This window comes from Tinamus guttatus, unplaced genomic scaffold (assembly GCF_059628265.1).
Source record: "Tinamus guttatus ecotype Peru unplaced genomic scaffold, ASM5962826v1 Tinamus_guttatus_pri_ptg000503l, whole genome shotgun sequence".
Lineage (NCBI taxonomy): Eukaryota > Metazoa > Chordata > Aves > Tinamiformes > Tinamidae > Tinamus > Tinamus guttatus.
In genome coordinates this window covers 2,234,677-2,249,166 of record NW_028289037.1, presented here as the reverse complement: position 1 = coordinate 2,249,166, position 14,490 = coordinate 2,234,677, and the positions used below count along the sequence as shown (strand labels likewise).

Here is a 14,490-nt window from a genome sequence, read left to right as displayed (position 1 = left end):
GCAGTTTAAAGTTAAGATTCCTCAGAGTCTTCATTACAATAGACTAAGTACATGGATGGTTAGTCTGCAGAGCATCTTCTCTAGTCCTTCACTTTTAAATATTTTCTTCCTTTTTCCAACATTCCTTTTAAAATATGAAAAATGAATGTAACTACATGAAACATTTTGGATGTTGGTCTCACCGGTAGTGTTACTAGAAGGTAAAACCACATTCCTGTTTCTGCTTATCATCTACCCATTTATGTATCCAAGAATGACATCTCATCTTAGAGCAGCATCAGGTTAGAAGCTCCTTTTTGAACTTGTTGTTTACAAATACTCAGGTTCTTTTGGTTACTGCTTTCCAGAACTCATTCATCCATTCCAGGGCAGGGCCTCTCTTTGTTCCTGAAGATATAACTTAGGACTTGTAGGATGGAAATTCTTCCATCTGTGACTATAAAACCTGAACGACCAGCCTGCACGACCACCTCTGACAGTCTGTCAGTTGTTTGCACGTTCTTTCAGCAGGGATTCTGTTTGCTTCCAGGTGACTGCTAAAACCATTGAGTAGTGACAACTATAACACTGAACCTTGTAGGTCTGAACTAAACACTTCCACTCTGCAGCTATTTCTGCTAACAACTATTTTTTTTGACATCTGTTAGTTGTCATGTTCCTAATCTATTCAGCATGTTCATTATAAATATTATGCATGCTAACTTTTTAGTTGGAACACCATGCAATGTGAAGTCAGTTATTTCTAAATGGATATATTTATCAATAAAGCTCATAGTTTATCAAAGGGTGAAATTAGTTTTTTTAGCTAGGCTTACTTCCATAAAAAACATTTTATTATAGGAGCATCTGTTATGCTTCTATTTTTCACCAAATCCCAATATGGGATTCAGTTAATGTTTAGCTGGGGGTAATGGTCAGCTGCCAGCCTGTAGTTATCTGTAATTACTTGTGTCATTCTGTTAATTGTTGTTTTTTGAGTCTTTTTCCTTTTTTGTAAGGAAACATTAAGACTTTCCTGATGTTTTGAAGTTTCATTCTTTTGGAAAATTAATATCAGATCAGATGTCCATTTGACCAGATCTCTTAGTAGATCTTGATAGAAAATTAGACATATAAATACTTTCTTAGCAGATATTTTCTAGAATCTTTCTCAGATACTTACAGACTGTAAAATATTTCAGCATGGTCCATAATAAAAAAAACACATTCTGTCTTTCTCCTTCACTTCTGAAAAGAATTGGAGTATTTTGGAATACTTCTGCCTGCCTTGCTAAATGTTTCCATCTCCATATATTAGTGGGTCTGTGCCATTGCTAAAATATTTTATTTTCTTAAAGTGTTTGGTGCCATAGTGCTGGTAGTGATGTAATTGTGTTCCTTCTTAGTTTTCCTCGCAAACTGCTGTTTCATAACTTTCAGTTGTATCATTTTCTCAGTATTCTCCTCTGATATATATGTGTTTTTAATTGGCTTCATTATGTTTACCACTGAACTGAGGAAGATTTTCAGCAAAAGTTGTGGCGCATATCGATTGACATCAACTTTTTGTTCTATTTTTTTTTCTTGCCAGACCATTTAGGTTTCCCTCTCTGCCTTTCACACTGTCCTTTTGGAGAAGCATCTTCATATGTGTCCATCTGTGTATATATGTCTCTCTTATGTGTATAGGCTGTAATCAGAGTGTGATCATGGGTCCTTAAAAGAGCAGCTGAGTCCAGTGCTGACTGTGCCATCATCCTAATCAAAAGTCTGGTTAAAATAATAGGATTCAAACAGCAGACTGTTCTGTTTCACTTAGTTCTGAACACAGATTGAAGTTTTGCCTTAAACAATTTGACTTTCATTTTTTTTATTTCTCTCCGGGAATTTTTTTTCCCCTTTCCAACCTCAAGCTTCAGACTTGTACTAAATCTGCATTCTGGCAATACTGTGAAAGCCTCCTCTTTAGTGCTTAGAGCTCCTGGTTGGGTTGGGGAGAAGCTATGTTCCCTCAATATTCAATAGGGATAGAAGGGCATGTTCAGCAACCAACTCATCCCTCGTGTTTTACTGCATATCTTAAAAGGGATTAATCAAGTGTAGGAGGTGTCTCTCTGTCTGCAGAGGGAATCTAGAGGTTTATTTGGATTACATGTCCAACTTAAGAATCTTCCTGAGCACTTGAACTAGTTACATTTGAGAGGATGTATTTTTACTTCTCGAAGCTTAGATCTGGAGCTGCTTCAGCCTGGAGATGAGCTAGTGTGTCAGGCCGTGATTGAGAGGACGATACCCCTGGTTATTTTACAGAAATTTGACTCACTTAGAAACACTGGTATCTTGGGACTTTCATGCGTTGTGACGAGGTGCACTTTAAACTTGAATGCCAAAAACTATTGCATGTTGAGCTCACAGTGACATTGCTTGAACGTGTTTCTTTGCTGAGTGCCATATGACGTGTGTGTGCATCTTCCTTACAGCTGATGACAGCAAGGATGTCTTAGCCACGTTGCAAGGACATTTTAACCACAAGCAGAACTCAGGTGAAGAGACTTAAAGAAACTACCTTTAAATGTGTACGTGCTGGTTATCTAAAAAAGTGGTATGCTACTAATCTTCCTTTGGTGCTTTTCTTTTTGCCATTAGGTGCTGTAGATGACTTACTAGACCTGCAACCTGAAGAAAATGGTATGAGGCATTTGTGCATATTTATTTCAGCCTCTTTTTCAGTTACAGGCACCAAATATAATTTTAATCTTTGGTGTTAATTATCTTCCTAATCTGAAAAGTTTTTGTGTTTCTGAGGTTATTTAGTTGCTGTACACAACCAGTGTTCAAGGAAACTCAGCTTCATATACATACACAGGCACTATACCTAGTCTGGGAATACGAAGTAAATCTTACTGGAGATAAAACATCTCACAACAGGTGATTCAAGATATTTGCTCCACTGAAGTGTGCACCGTAACCATTGTAAAGATTTCACAGTGTTTTTGTTGTTGTTGTTCTTTTCATGTTGTATCAAAATCCTTCACTTGGCTACATGCCAGTGACCACAAGATTCTGTATCAGTAACATAAATATCAGAAACAAATTTAGTCCTCTTAAAAACCTATATGAACGGGTGACTTCTTTCAGCCACATAGTTAATTAAATGTACTATGCTGTTTTTCAATTACACCTTAGAAAGCAATATTTAATTCCAGACTCTTCTCCTATCCTTTAGCTTTTTCTAGAAAAGCTGCAGATCAAGGGATTTGCTGTTCTTTTCCAAAGTACTCCTTTACAATGTAACATCTACCATTCACTGCACCTGCTTCTGAAGGGTCCAGCCGAAAATTTATAGTGATGTCTTATATGGAGTAAGAATATTGCCTATAGTTTTTTCATTTGCTCTTCACTCATTTAACTCAGAAGATTGGGTGTTTCTTTTCTTTTTTTTTTTTCCCTGAGGCAACTCATAAAGCAAGCAAAAAACCATCAAAAAAATCCCTTTATGCAGTTTACTCAGTCAGACTGGGAGTATTAGTTGGGGGTAATGAAGGCACTGCCTTCATGGTAGATAAGGAACAGAGTGTTTGCAAACACCTTGACTTTGGATAGGCCGGGGGCAGTCTCTTGCGCTCTGCGAAAATTAGAACTTCACTCATGAAGGCAGAAAGAGGGAAGGTTCCTCAGCTACATATGCAGAAGACAGCCCTAGTCTGCAAATATATAATGTAAGGATGAATTTATTTTTCCTGTGGTACAATAGAAGAGGTTAATTTGAGTCTGATAGAAGCCCTTTTTTCCTGTTTTTCCCCTCATTCAGATGCATTCTTTGACCTTTTTATTGCAGATCATGCATAACATTTTTAGACTTAACTTAGCCATTTCAAGTCTAATTTTTATTTATTTAGTGAAACAGTTAAAGCAGCAGAAACTGCATCAGATAAAGATTCTTATGTTGATGTTCCATCAACCCTTTACCCTAATTTTACACTAGCTTTAGGCTAATAAAGATAGTCTGATTTTAGCTGTACCTGCATAGTTAGAGGTATGCTTTCATGTGTATTTCAGAAGGTAGTTCTTCTCCTGTGTTTCTGATCCTGTATTATTGTAAATGTTTTTAATTTGTTTATTTTTAATAAATAAACTTGTTTATTTTTTAATACCAGCAAAACAAAGCGTGGTTGCAAAGAAATATAATAAGCACTGTTAGAGGCCTGTTCAAGCAAATACAAAAGAGGTTATGGTGGCATGAATTCTTTTCAGTGCTATTTCGGGAGGTTGTTTTTTTGTGGATATTTATATAGCTAGTGGCAGAATGTGCAGGCAAATAAAAGTTTTTTTACTGTGAAAATGGGCAGTCAAAAAAAAAGAAAAACAGGAAAAGAACTGAGAGAGCATTTTTTGGTGAGATACAAAAGTCTACATCATTCTACTAATCTATCATAGATATCATGTGAGATGAGTAATACCCTGAAGAGCAGGACTGGTTTCAAGATAACTTTATTACAAACCAGAACTTACCAAAAAGGGGTAGAACTTGCTGCTGTTTGTGTGAGGTGCCACCTCCCACATGGGCAGTGTCTCTACAGGAAAACTAGAAAGGCTGTTCAGGCGAGGAGGGTGTCGCTCCCTTCTTTCTGATGATGATGCACGGCAGAGCAAGAGCTAAGGAACTAACTTAGGATAGAAATTTACAGGTTTTGTATTCTCTTTCAGTACAATTGAGACCACTGAAATGAGATACTCAGACAAAGCAGAGCTTTGCTCTGAACTCTGCTGCTTCAAAAACTGTTCCTCTATTATAGTAAATGTGGTTTATGGTTAGGTGTCGTATTTTAGTAGTGCGTTTTAACTGATCTGTTTCTAATGATGCCCCTTTTAATTCTCCCCTGCAATCCTTCTGATTTCATGAAGGGCCCTACTGAAAACAGTTTTGAGATGCTGTCACCCAGAGAGAATAGTTCAGTGCCTTTGAAATAGCAGATGTCCTTTCCTTACAGAACTATTTAGCCCTCTTCCCCACAGCTGGTGAGCAGTTACAGAGCAGGAAGAACTTGCAGATACTTGGAGAGTGTTAACAGTCTTTGCTGTTTGTCCAAAGTCAGGAAAGTGGACCGCAAATTCATGACAACAAACTGTTTTCTGTGGCATTTTGGTTACAGTCTGGTGGGAGTATCAGGAGAGTAGACTTGTGCGTAATGTTTCTATTTTTCAGCCCTCGCAGGGAATGCAGAGGTATATGGAAATATAAATTAGAAAGAAACTGAATCTCTGAGCTGACTTCAATAGTGAATAAAAATCCTTATTTTATGTGTCTTGGTTTTTCTCTTAGTACGTGGGTGTGTATGTTGACTCATCATCCTATTTTAAAACACAGTTTTACACTTTTTCCCCTTGACTCACTTTCAGAGGTTTTGTTATAAATTATTACAGCTAATAAGAGAACTTACCTGAGAAGGCAGTTGCATTTAAATAATATGACCAACTGCTGTGGTAGCAACCACTTTGCTACTATCCATCCTTTGTCCCTTCTAAAGAACTTTTCATGCCCAAAAGCATTAAAAGGATCACTGCAAGCTGTACTCAACCTGGAGAGCACAAGTGATCTATCAAAGGTTTGGAAAATAACGTTGCCTCTGTGCCTTGCCACATGAGTGATATTGAAAAATACTGCTCTGGGTTTCAGTAAGGTGACATTATCGACCGTGTTAACCACCATTTTGGTCACTGTATACTCCCACAGCAGAGCTCAAAATGTTTTACGTAAAGTAATACTGGAAACTTGGGTTTCCATGATATTTCATCTGAAAAATAGCTTATAAGCTAAATAAAAGGAGTATGATCTTGGTCTCAAGTTTCTTGTATTTTCTACAAATACTTAATTTTTCAAAAAAAAAAGGCAAATGCTTTGAGGAGCATTTCACCTGTTCAGGTGGTCTGGCTGTCCAGTGCTAGATGGGAAGCAGTGTATGACAGTCAAAAGGAAAGTGGTCCTCCCAGTATTGCTTCTCAGTAGCCTTCTAGTGCTCTGCTAAAGTTAATGGAAATTTTATACTGATTTAACTGAAAGAAAAGTTACTTCAGCATTGAACAATAGTCTCGCTTTGGGTAGCGTACTTATTCTTATGGGGAAATACCTGGGTAATTCAAGCCCTGAGCACAAAGTCATAAAGGTTGTCTTAATGGTGTTCTCAGGAAATTCTAGAGTCACCCCTGGCTCCCATTTATTTTCAAGTTTACCAATCTGATCTCTTTTTGAGAGGAAGTTTATACAGTCTTGAAAAAAAAAACACGACATAAAAGCAGTCCTCTGCCATGTTTTAAATGTTGTAATGTTTCTGTGTAATGTTACTGTGCGGTATTTAATAGATCTTCAAGTGTCCTTGCAGGGTTTTTTTTAGGGGAAAAATGAGTCTTGACAGAAGTAAGGTTATTTGAAGATAATTAGGGAATAACTTGTTGCATAAGTTACAGGCCCAGATGTCCAAGGGAACTGGATCTAAAATAGCAAACAAATATTCAGGCCAGTATATTTCAGTTGGTATTAACATACAAAAAATAGATTGGGTATTTAAAAATAGGAGTTTTATTCCTAGTTTGTTCGTTTTGAATGTTGCTTTATCTTTACTCTGCTTTTTTTCTGAGACAGCTTCAAAGGATCCGTTTGTGAGGTCCTCGGAGTGTGAACCCAGCGATAAGGACGACCTGGTCCTGCTGAACGAGATCCTCAACGCCTCCTCCTTGGACGAGGGGGAGTTCAGCAAGGAGTGGACGGCCGTGTTCGGGCACGGCGCGCTGGCCGACGCCGCCGGCAGCTCCGCGCCCGCCGAGGGGGACAGCGGCCCCGCGTCCGCGGCGGCGGCGCCGTCCGGCTACCTGCCCTCGCAGCTCCTGGACCAAAACATGAACGACTTGCAGTCATCCCTGCATGGTGAGAGCTCCCTTGCGCTGTCAGCAGGAGGCCAAGCGTGCGGCCTTGTTTCTGTTGTGTGCTTTGGAGGGTGGTTTTCTGCGACCTGGAAGTGTGCTGATGGCTTGTTAGGTGCCATAGCTGTGAAATCCCTCAAACACTTTATTGGCCAAGCAAGATGTGGCCTGGAGAAATATGTATAAAGTTGCATTTTTTTTTCTAGCCCTGATCTTTCAGCATTTGTGAATGGAGTGCCCTAAAACCTGAAGTCAAAATTATCTTGCATGTTTTTTTTCTTATCGTGCCTATTTCCACTGAGTCTGCTGAAATGTTCTGTAGGCCCTTGAGGCCCCTTTCTGCAACAGGAAATAGGTCTGACTGGGCTTTACTCCTGAAATCACAACTGCCGTGTCTTTTAAGGGAGCAAAGAACCACTCAACAGTTTTCATCACCCTCCTCTGCCCAAATGTATCTATCTGCTGTATTTTCTCTGGGAAGACAGTCGGAAGAAGCTGGAAGTTGAAGCAGCCGGAAGAAAATCAGTTGTGTTATTCATTGAGTGTTTCTTTTTGGAGGAGGTGACCTCCTGCTGCCTGCAGGCACACGGGAGGAGGACAGCGGGGGTCTCTCCTAGCAGCCCCGCAGCTGGGCTGGCCTTGTGAGCGGGTCACGTTCCACTGCAGGTGACAAGGGTTACCCTCCCTCCGGCACGGTTCATTTCCTCGGTCTTTCCAAGCTGCTGTGGGGAGGCAAAAGGCAAGACGGGGAGCGAGAGCAGAGCTTCCCTGCTGCTGCTTTCCCTGTGCTGAGCGAGGATGGGAGCCTGGCTTACATAAGGAATATGTAAGAAACTGGTCAACAGCGGCCACCTCCATCCTCCCACTGCCCCGCAGCAGCCAGGTGGGTATTTCCATAGGCACTGCAAGCTGGAGGAGGAGTTCACCTGCTGGGGACTTGCTGCCCCAGGCCTTTTCCTGCCATCTGAGGAAGGGTGGTGTGGGAGAGATGAGCAGAGCGGTTTCATCCCAACAACCACTGCTCGGATCCCATAGAGCTCCTGTAAACATGTGTGATGTGAAATGAGCTGTGCCTGTCTGGCAGGAGTAAGAAAAGGTAGTGTTACCTTGTGATTAATTCAGTCACCAGCCTCAGATATTCGGGTTCACTGGCATGAGCACTTAGCCGAAAGCCACGGAAGTGATGTTTGCCATTGCAGTCTATGCAATTTTAGAGATACTATTTGTGATGGTGTGCATGCATGTATAGATGTGATTGATAAAATGAAGAGAGACTGAAAAAGCACAGGATTTGACACACAGAATATGAACTAAAAATAAGATTTAGTCATTGCATTGTCAAATTAAAACAGTATATAACCAGAAACTGTGATAGTATCTTTTGAAATTAAGAAAGGTGGTTTTCGTTGTTTTTTTTTCCATCACACAGAGGCTTTAATAGATTTTAAGCAAAATACTAAATGTGGCAGAATAAATAGTGTGATGTTGACTTTTTGAGAGTTTTTACTTGTTTTTGAGTGTAAACATCTTTTTGAAAGAAAAATGTTTTTAAGATGCAAATGGCGTAGCCTCTCTGAGAATGTGATTATCCCTTTAATTTGCAGGAGATACTGGTACTAGTATCTCAAAGTAAAAACTCAAATACGTTGCATCAAAGGAGCACTAAAAATGAGAAAAACAGTTCTAGTCAGCAGGATATCCCAATTTCTTTTTGAATAAAATAGATAGTTCTGAAAGAGAAAAATGTGTTGAGGTTTTCAAAGAGGCTTGCAAAGCTCTGGTGAAAGATCATGATAAATTGATCTACTGACATCTGTAAAGTAACAGCTAATCAGCTGAGTGTATCTGATAATCAGCATGTGTCCCACTGACTCCAGCCCATTTAAGATAGCCTTCAAAAATATGCTGCTTTTTTAATTATTTGTTTCTTATTTAAGAATAGAAGGTAAAATTCTGTCCATCTTCAATCTTGTGAAATCTCAGTGTTAATCTTAGGCTGCATTGCATTTCGTAGGAAAGTTTTTATAATTTGAGCTTTGTCAATATATTCGGAAACAGAGATTGCTTTCTTGACAAAATACCCACTGCAAAATAAACATATCCACACATAAAAGCTGAAAATAATAGAAAATAATATGTGATTTATGGATGTTTTACTGAGGACTTGCAATGCATATTCTGCAGTAGACTGTATTTTTTTCCTAATTGCTGGAGTTGTTTTATAATTCCACAGAGTGAGGTGCTGTTCTGGAGCCTAGATGTTGCATGCCTCCTGTGCGAATTCAACCCTAAGACCATAAAGATTCTTAAAACTCACATGCTTAACTTTAAGCATATTAACTTTTCTATTAACTTCAGTGGGATTACTTACTTATTTTACATTAAGCACACTCATAAATCTTTGGGGCTTTGTTTTCTCTGTGCCTCAGATCTTAATCTGTAAAACAGGCGCAGTGCTGTGCAGGTTATAAACTGTTACAGTCAGGAATTCTCCACTCACAGTTTTCTCTGGCTATATTTATAGACAGGATCTAGCACAATAGCCTTTGAATTGCTGTGGGACTGCCAGGTGTTGTTTTAAAATGTATGTAGATGTATGTGTGCATGTATGTGTGCTTATATATATACTTGTATAAATATATACGTACACACACACACACCACACAAACATATGCATTAGAAGCAAAGCATGGTCTCAACAAATTCTGTATAATCAATTGCACTTACAGCCTTGCAGTTTGGTTGCTTTTCTTCGTTCTCAAGGAGAGCATTAGCTTTCTTTTTGTGATGTTTATGGCCCCATTTACATGTCCATACCGCAAAGGGCTCCTCTTTTATTTTATCTACACAACGGGTTATTTTAGTTGGTAAGAAAATGTGCAGCTTACTGATTCCATTTCTAAATGTACTTGTGGTGAGCGTGTGAAGATGTCAGCTGGAACGCGAGCTGCTTGGTTTCTCGCTGTCTCGCTGACGAGCCTTGGGCTAGTTGTGTAATGACCAGGCCAACCAGAGCAGGCAGCGAGTCCTTTCAGACTGAGAAGCTGCACCTTGTTTTTCAGTGAGTTGTCTGTAACTTGCTGCGAGAGGGCACCAAAAATGAGATACGCAAAACTATTTCATAAAAAAATCCATGGCAAACTTTGCTAAAGCCTTGCTAGAACCACGAGCACCACGAACACCAGCCTGTGTTTTGTGGAACTCTCTTTGGTTAGGTTCTTCTTTGCTTTTAAGTGGCACTTGAGCTGCCTGTGTTTTAATGAAGAGAGAACAAAGCAGAGCATCTCTCATGGAGATGCAGCTTATCAAATTTTAGCCTAGGGACTCAGAAGTTCCAAAAACAAAGAGTTAACGTCTCTGCAGGGTTTAGCTTTGTGGTCTGCCAGTCACATCAGTGTCAACTAACATCAGTGAATTCCCTAGGAGCCAATTCCTGATCTCACTGAAGTCAGTGGAAAGTTTCCGGGCAGCACTCCCGTTCGTTCCTAAGAAAGGAGGATTTGGCCTTGCTCACGTAGCCCACTCAGTTTATTCGTTGCCATCGGCTGACATACGTGGTCTTTTCTTTCAGTAGGCCTCCACACAAACGATGTTGCTTGTCTGTCTCCAGGATTCTCCTGCTCTTTCCTTGTATGAGAGGAAGGATGCAGGTGGCTGCGAGCGCCACGCAGGGCCTTGGGCGCCCCCCGCTGCGGGGAGCGTCGTCGCGGGGTGACGGGGTGTCGGGCTCGCCGAGTTACGGCCCCCTCGCACTAACGCTCCTCTGCTGCTGCATTTCAGGGTGGGCAGCCAACAGCGCGAGTCCTCCGCCTCCACCACAGCCTGCGCAGAAACCAAACAGCCTGAACGTGAACGCTAACAAGACGCCCCCGAAAGGTGACACGTTCGGGTGTTTCTTTTTCAGTTACTTTGCTTTTCCTATTCAGTTGTGAATCTTATATCTTTTCCATTCTTCTCAGTTAATCCATCGTAATAAAACATATTTTTACATCAGCTACACATCAGAAACTTTATGCTTACCAATGAATTGCTCTGTTTCAGTGTTGTTCACGTGCATGCTAAATGTATGTGTGCATGCAGCGGGGCCTTGTAAGCTTTAGCGCGGGCGCTGTGTCGGGAGGGCAGTTTACTGTGTGATGAGGGAGCTGAAACCACAGTTTCTTCTGCCACTTCAATGTTGAGTCACAGCATCTGCATGCATTTAGTCTAAACTAAAAACACTGTTTATTTTGAAGCCCTCGGAGGACACTGTAGCTTAAACACATGCTACTGATATGGTGGAAGAGCCCGAACTGCAAATGCCATTGACAAGATGCGTCATTTCAGTAGTTACCTCTTTGAAACTTGCTTCGCTTGTCATAGCTGAGCCAACAGTGCCTAGTCCTGCCATCTACTGAGGGAAAGCCCCACTGACTGACTACATTTCTGGGTAACTGAGGCCAAGAAATGTAGAATTGCCACTGCGTAGCCTGTTCTGTGCATTCAGTCAAACGGTGAAGATCTCCAGTGCACGGGAAATGAATGACCTTTCTCTGCCCAGGAGAAGAGAATAGTTGAGAGGTTCGGGGAACTGTTTGGGAACAGAGTGAGACATCCCAGCTACAATAAATGCACCAGAAAAAGCAGCAACATTCAGTTACTTTAAAATCTGTGCTTGTGAAAGTGGCAGATATTCTATTTTTCCAGATATGTGAAATGATAAAAGTCATGCCATGCAGGGCCTTTTTTTCCTCTGTCTGTAAATTCCGTGGTTCACAAGGAACACTTTTACTTGGTGTTGGAGTGTAATCCCTCTCAAGTAGAAGACCACGACTTTTTTCACTATCAATACAGTGCATGGTAGCAGAGCATTGCCAAAAGAAAAGAACAAGTGGCGATACACCATCTTATAGCAGCCAAAGTCACCTCCTCTGTAACTTGAACATCTGCCTTTTTGGAATGATAGGAGAAGGTAGGAACCCCTGTGATATCTGTATGTCATTACAGACATACAGATGCAAAAGTCCAGCTTCTGTAGTCAAGCTAGGCCTAAAGAAACCAATGCTGCTATTAGAAAACTTGCAGACTGTAGCACTGAGAGCCTGCACTGTGCAGCTAACAAAGATCCCTGAGGAAAACCATGTGGCTGCCAGTGCCACTGCCAGGAATCGGGATCCCCTTGCCAGCCTCCGGTCCTCATGGGATCAGGACTCTGCACTCCGGTGACTGCCTTCCTTCTGCTTTGTCAAAAGAAACATCTGTGCTTATTCACTGTCTGGCATTTTGGGGCCACTAGTACCAGAAATACTCTTCTAGCTCCTTCAAGAATGTTCATAGATGAGAGAAAACAGTTTTGATTTAGGCTTCTCCTTTCACACCAGCCTCTTTCAGACAGTACGGGTGCCTACTATTAAAGGAAAGGGAAGGTTCTTTTGGATGGTTCAGCACTACAGGGCATTCAAATAGCAATTACTGGCTCCTTGCCCCAGATCACAGACATGAAGTTGACCACAGATTCACATGTTTGTGAACTTCCATTGCGTTTATTGCTAATCATCCTGACAAGGAGTGAAACCACTATCCCTCAAAGGCTCCATCTGCCACAAAATGCAGCAGCTTGTTAGTGGCTGGCACATGCTCTGCGAATGCATCACTGTGATCCTTCTCTTTCTATGAATAAAAGTAGAAACAATCACAAAGTGCAGGGTAGTACTAGGAGCTGTACAGGGGCTGCACTGGCTGTCAAACATACCCTTTCTCTCCAGCCAAGGCCTTCCCATTAAAACTTCATTCCAGAGCAGTCATGGCAATGTATGGCAGTGCCGGAGGGTCACATACATGGGGACAACGTCGTCACATGGACTGGATTTAGGCTGAGGAATTTGGTCCTGCAAGAGACGATGTTGCTGAAACTACAGCTTGCTCCCATTACTGATAACGTTTTGCAGGCACACGGGTGCCTTTCCTGGAGCAACACCGTTTCAGCAAAAAGCTAGAAACAGAGAGGTTATTTCTATTTTTAAATAAGTATTCATGTACCTGTAGCAGAAGTCATATAAACTGCACAGGCAAACAGATGAGCAACATTCATTCTTACGAAGAAAATAATATTCAGTTTAATATATTTTTAATGTAATTACCCATTCTGGTTGTCTTGTTAGAAGTGCCTTAAACAATAAATGAAACAATAGCGTGGCGTTTGACCTCATTCAAATGGTCGGTTAGTTTGGTTTCAAAGTAGCTGACAAGTAAATGCTCCAAGTTTGTCCTTTTTTTTTTTTCCTCCAGATCCTACAAAGAATCCGAAAGACTTGACGGCTTGGTTCAGTCTCTTTGCTGACCTTGACCCATTATCCAATCCTGATGCTGTTGGGAAAACTGATAAAGAACACGAATTGCTTAATGCATGAGGCAGCTGCCTACGGTAACTCACATTCTTCCATTCATCAACACTATCTTGGGGTTTAAAAAACTAAATGAAAATCGGTATGCTGTTGTGAAACTATAAAGTATGTGCCATGGTAATAAAACTAAAGGAATGACTCCCCTTTTATATAGGTACAGTTATTTGCTCTTGTTTTGTATGAAGAATTCGCATTTATTTTCTACGTGGATTTACAAACATGAGGTTAAGAATTAAGGGTAGATTTCTTGCCAATTAGATTATCTTCTGAAACGTTATGTTTGCCTGAGGTGATGCGGAGCTAAAGCTGGAGCGAAATACAAATTGCAAACCTATTTTTTTATAATGTTTCTTGAGTAAATCAAAGAAAAAAATGTGACTGAGGAGGCTGCATGAGTCAAACATTTATCATGTATATAATACATATATATTGTTGTGTTAAGATGTCAGCTAAATTTGTTTTGTTAGTACTCAGTGAAAAATCTGTGCTGGGGCTAATTATTGAAGAAATACATTTCGGTCTATGCAGCCATGGAAATTATGCCCTTTCTGATTTAAATTATTAGACAAGCTGCAATACATGGCAGAAGAAATGGGCAGAAGGCTCCTTTACTGAGTTTTTCCATTGTACTGACAGAATTTTCACCTATTTGCGGAAGTGTCTTGCAACTGATGCTTTACCATGCCTTGAAAACATAAATATTTCTGTTTAGAGTATTTTTCATCAGATTTATTTCTGAAGCATGCATTATTTTGAACTTGTTGTGACATTAACTCTTTAATAAAATGATTTTGACAAAAGAAAAGGCCCTTTATCCCCACTGGAATGCTGGTGGGAGGTTGAACTGGTATGTGCCAAGCATCTGAAGATAAAAAGTATATGGCCAGTTTTTAAGCAATTCCAAATAATGCATCTCATCATTGCCTCACACTGTTTCTAAATAAGACAGTGAGAGAGCTTAAACTCACTCAGTGTCCCCTTGCTTTCCCACTTACAATAAAGGAAAACAAAAAAGACACAGCAGCCGCCCATTAACATCACAAGTTCTGCAGATTTGTTTTAATGCATTGAATAATTGCCAGTATTGTAAAATCTGGCCTTCTTAATTTAGCTGATTTCCTTTGATATAGGTGCATCTTTTTCAGCTTCAGCTCATTGTGTCCTTGGTTAATTCTTTTCTTGTGATCAGTTAGATAACTTAGTAAGTACC

At 40.4% G+C, this 14,490-nt stretch overlaps 1 protein-coding gene across 2 annotated transcripts in view; it reads left to right on the top strand.

The window, feature by feature from the left end:
- The window catches only part of ICA1 (islet cell autoantigen 1), a 63,455-nt gene extending 49,370 nt beyond the window's left edge, over positions 1-14,085 (top strand). For both annotated transcript variants that reach the window (XM_088533480.1, XM_088533479.1), the window contains exons 11-15: positions 2,460-2,522; positions 2,626-2,667; positions 6,620-6,901; positions 10,678-10,773; positions 13,165-14,085. In XM_088533480.1, the coding sequence (XP_088389606.1) occupies positions 2,460-2,522; positions 2,626-2,667; positions 6,620-6,901; positions 10,678-10,773; positions 13,165-13,286 (605 nt within the window). In that variant the 3' untranslated portion in view covers positions 13,287-14,085. The remainder of the gene's footprint in view (positions 1-2,459; positions 2,523-2,625; positions 2,668-6,619; positions 6,902-10,677; positions 10,774-13,164) is intronic.
- The last annotated feature ends 405 nt before the right edge of the window (positions 14,086-14,490 follow it).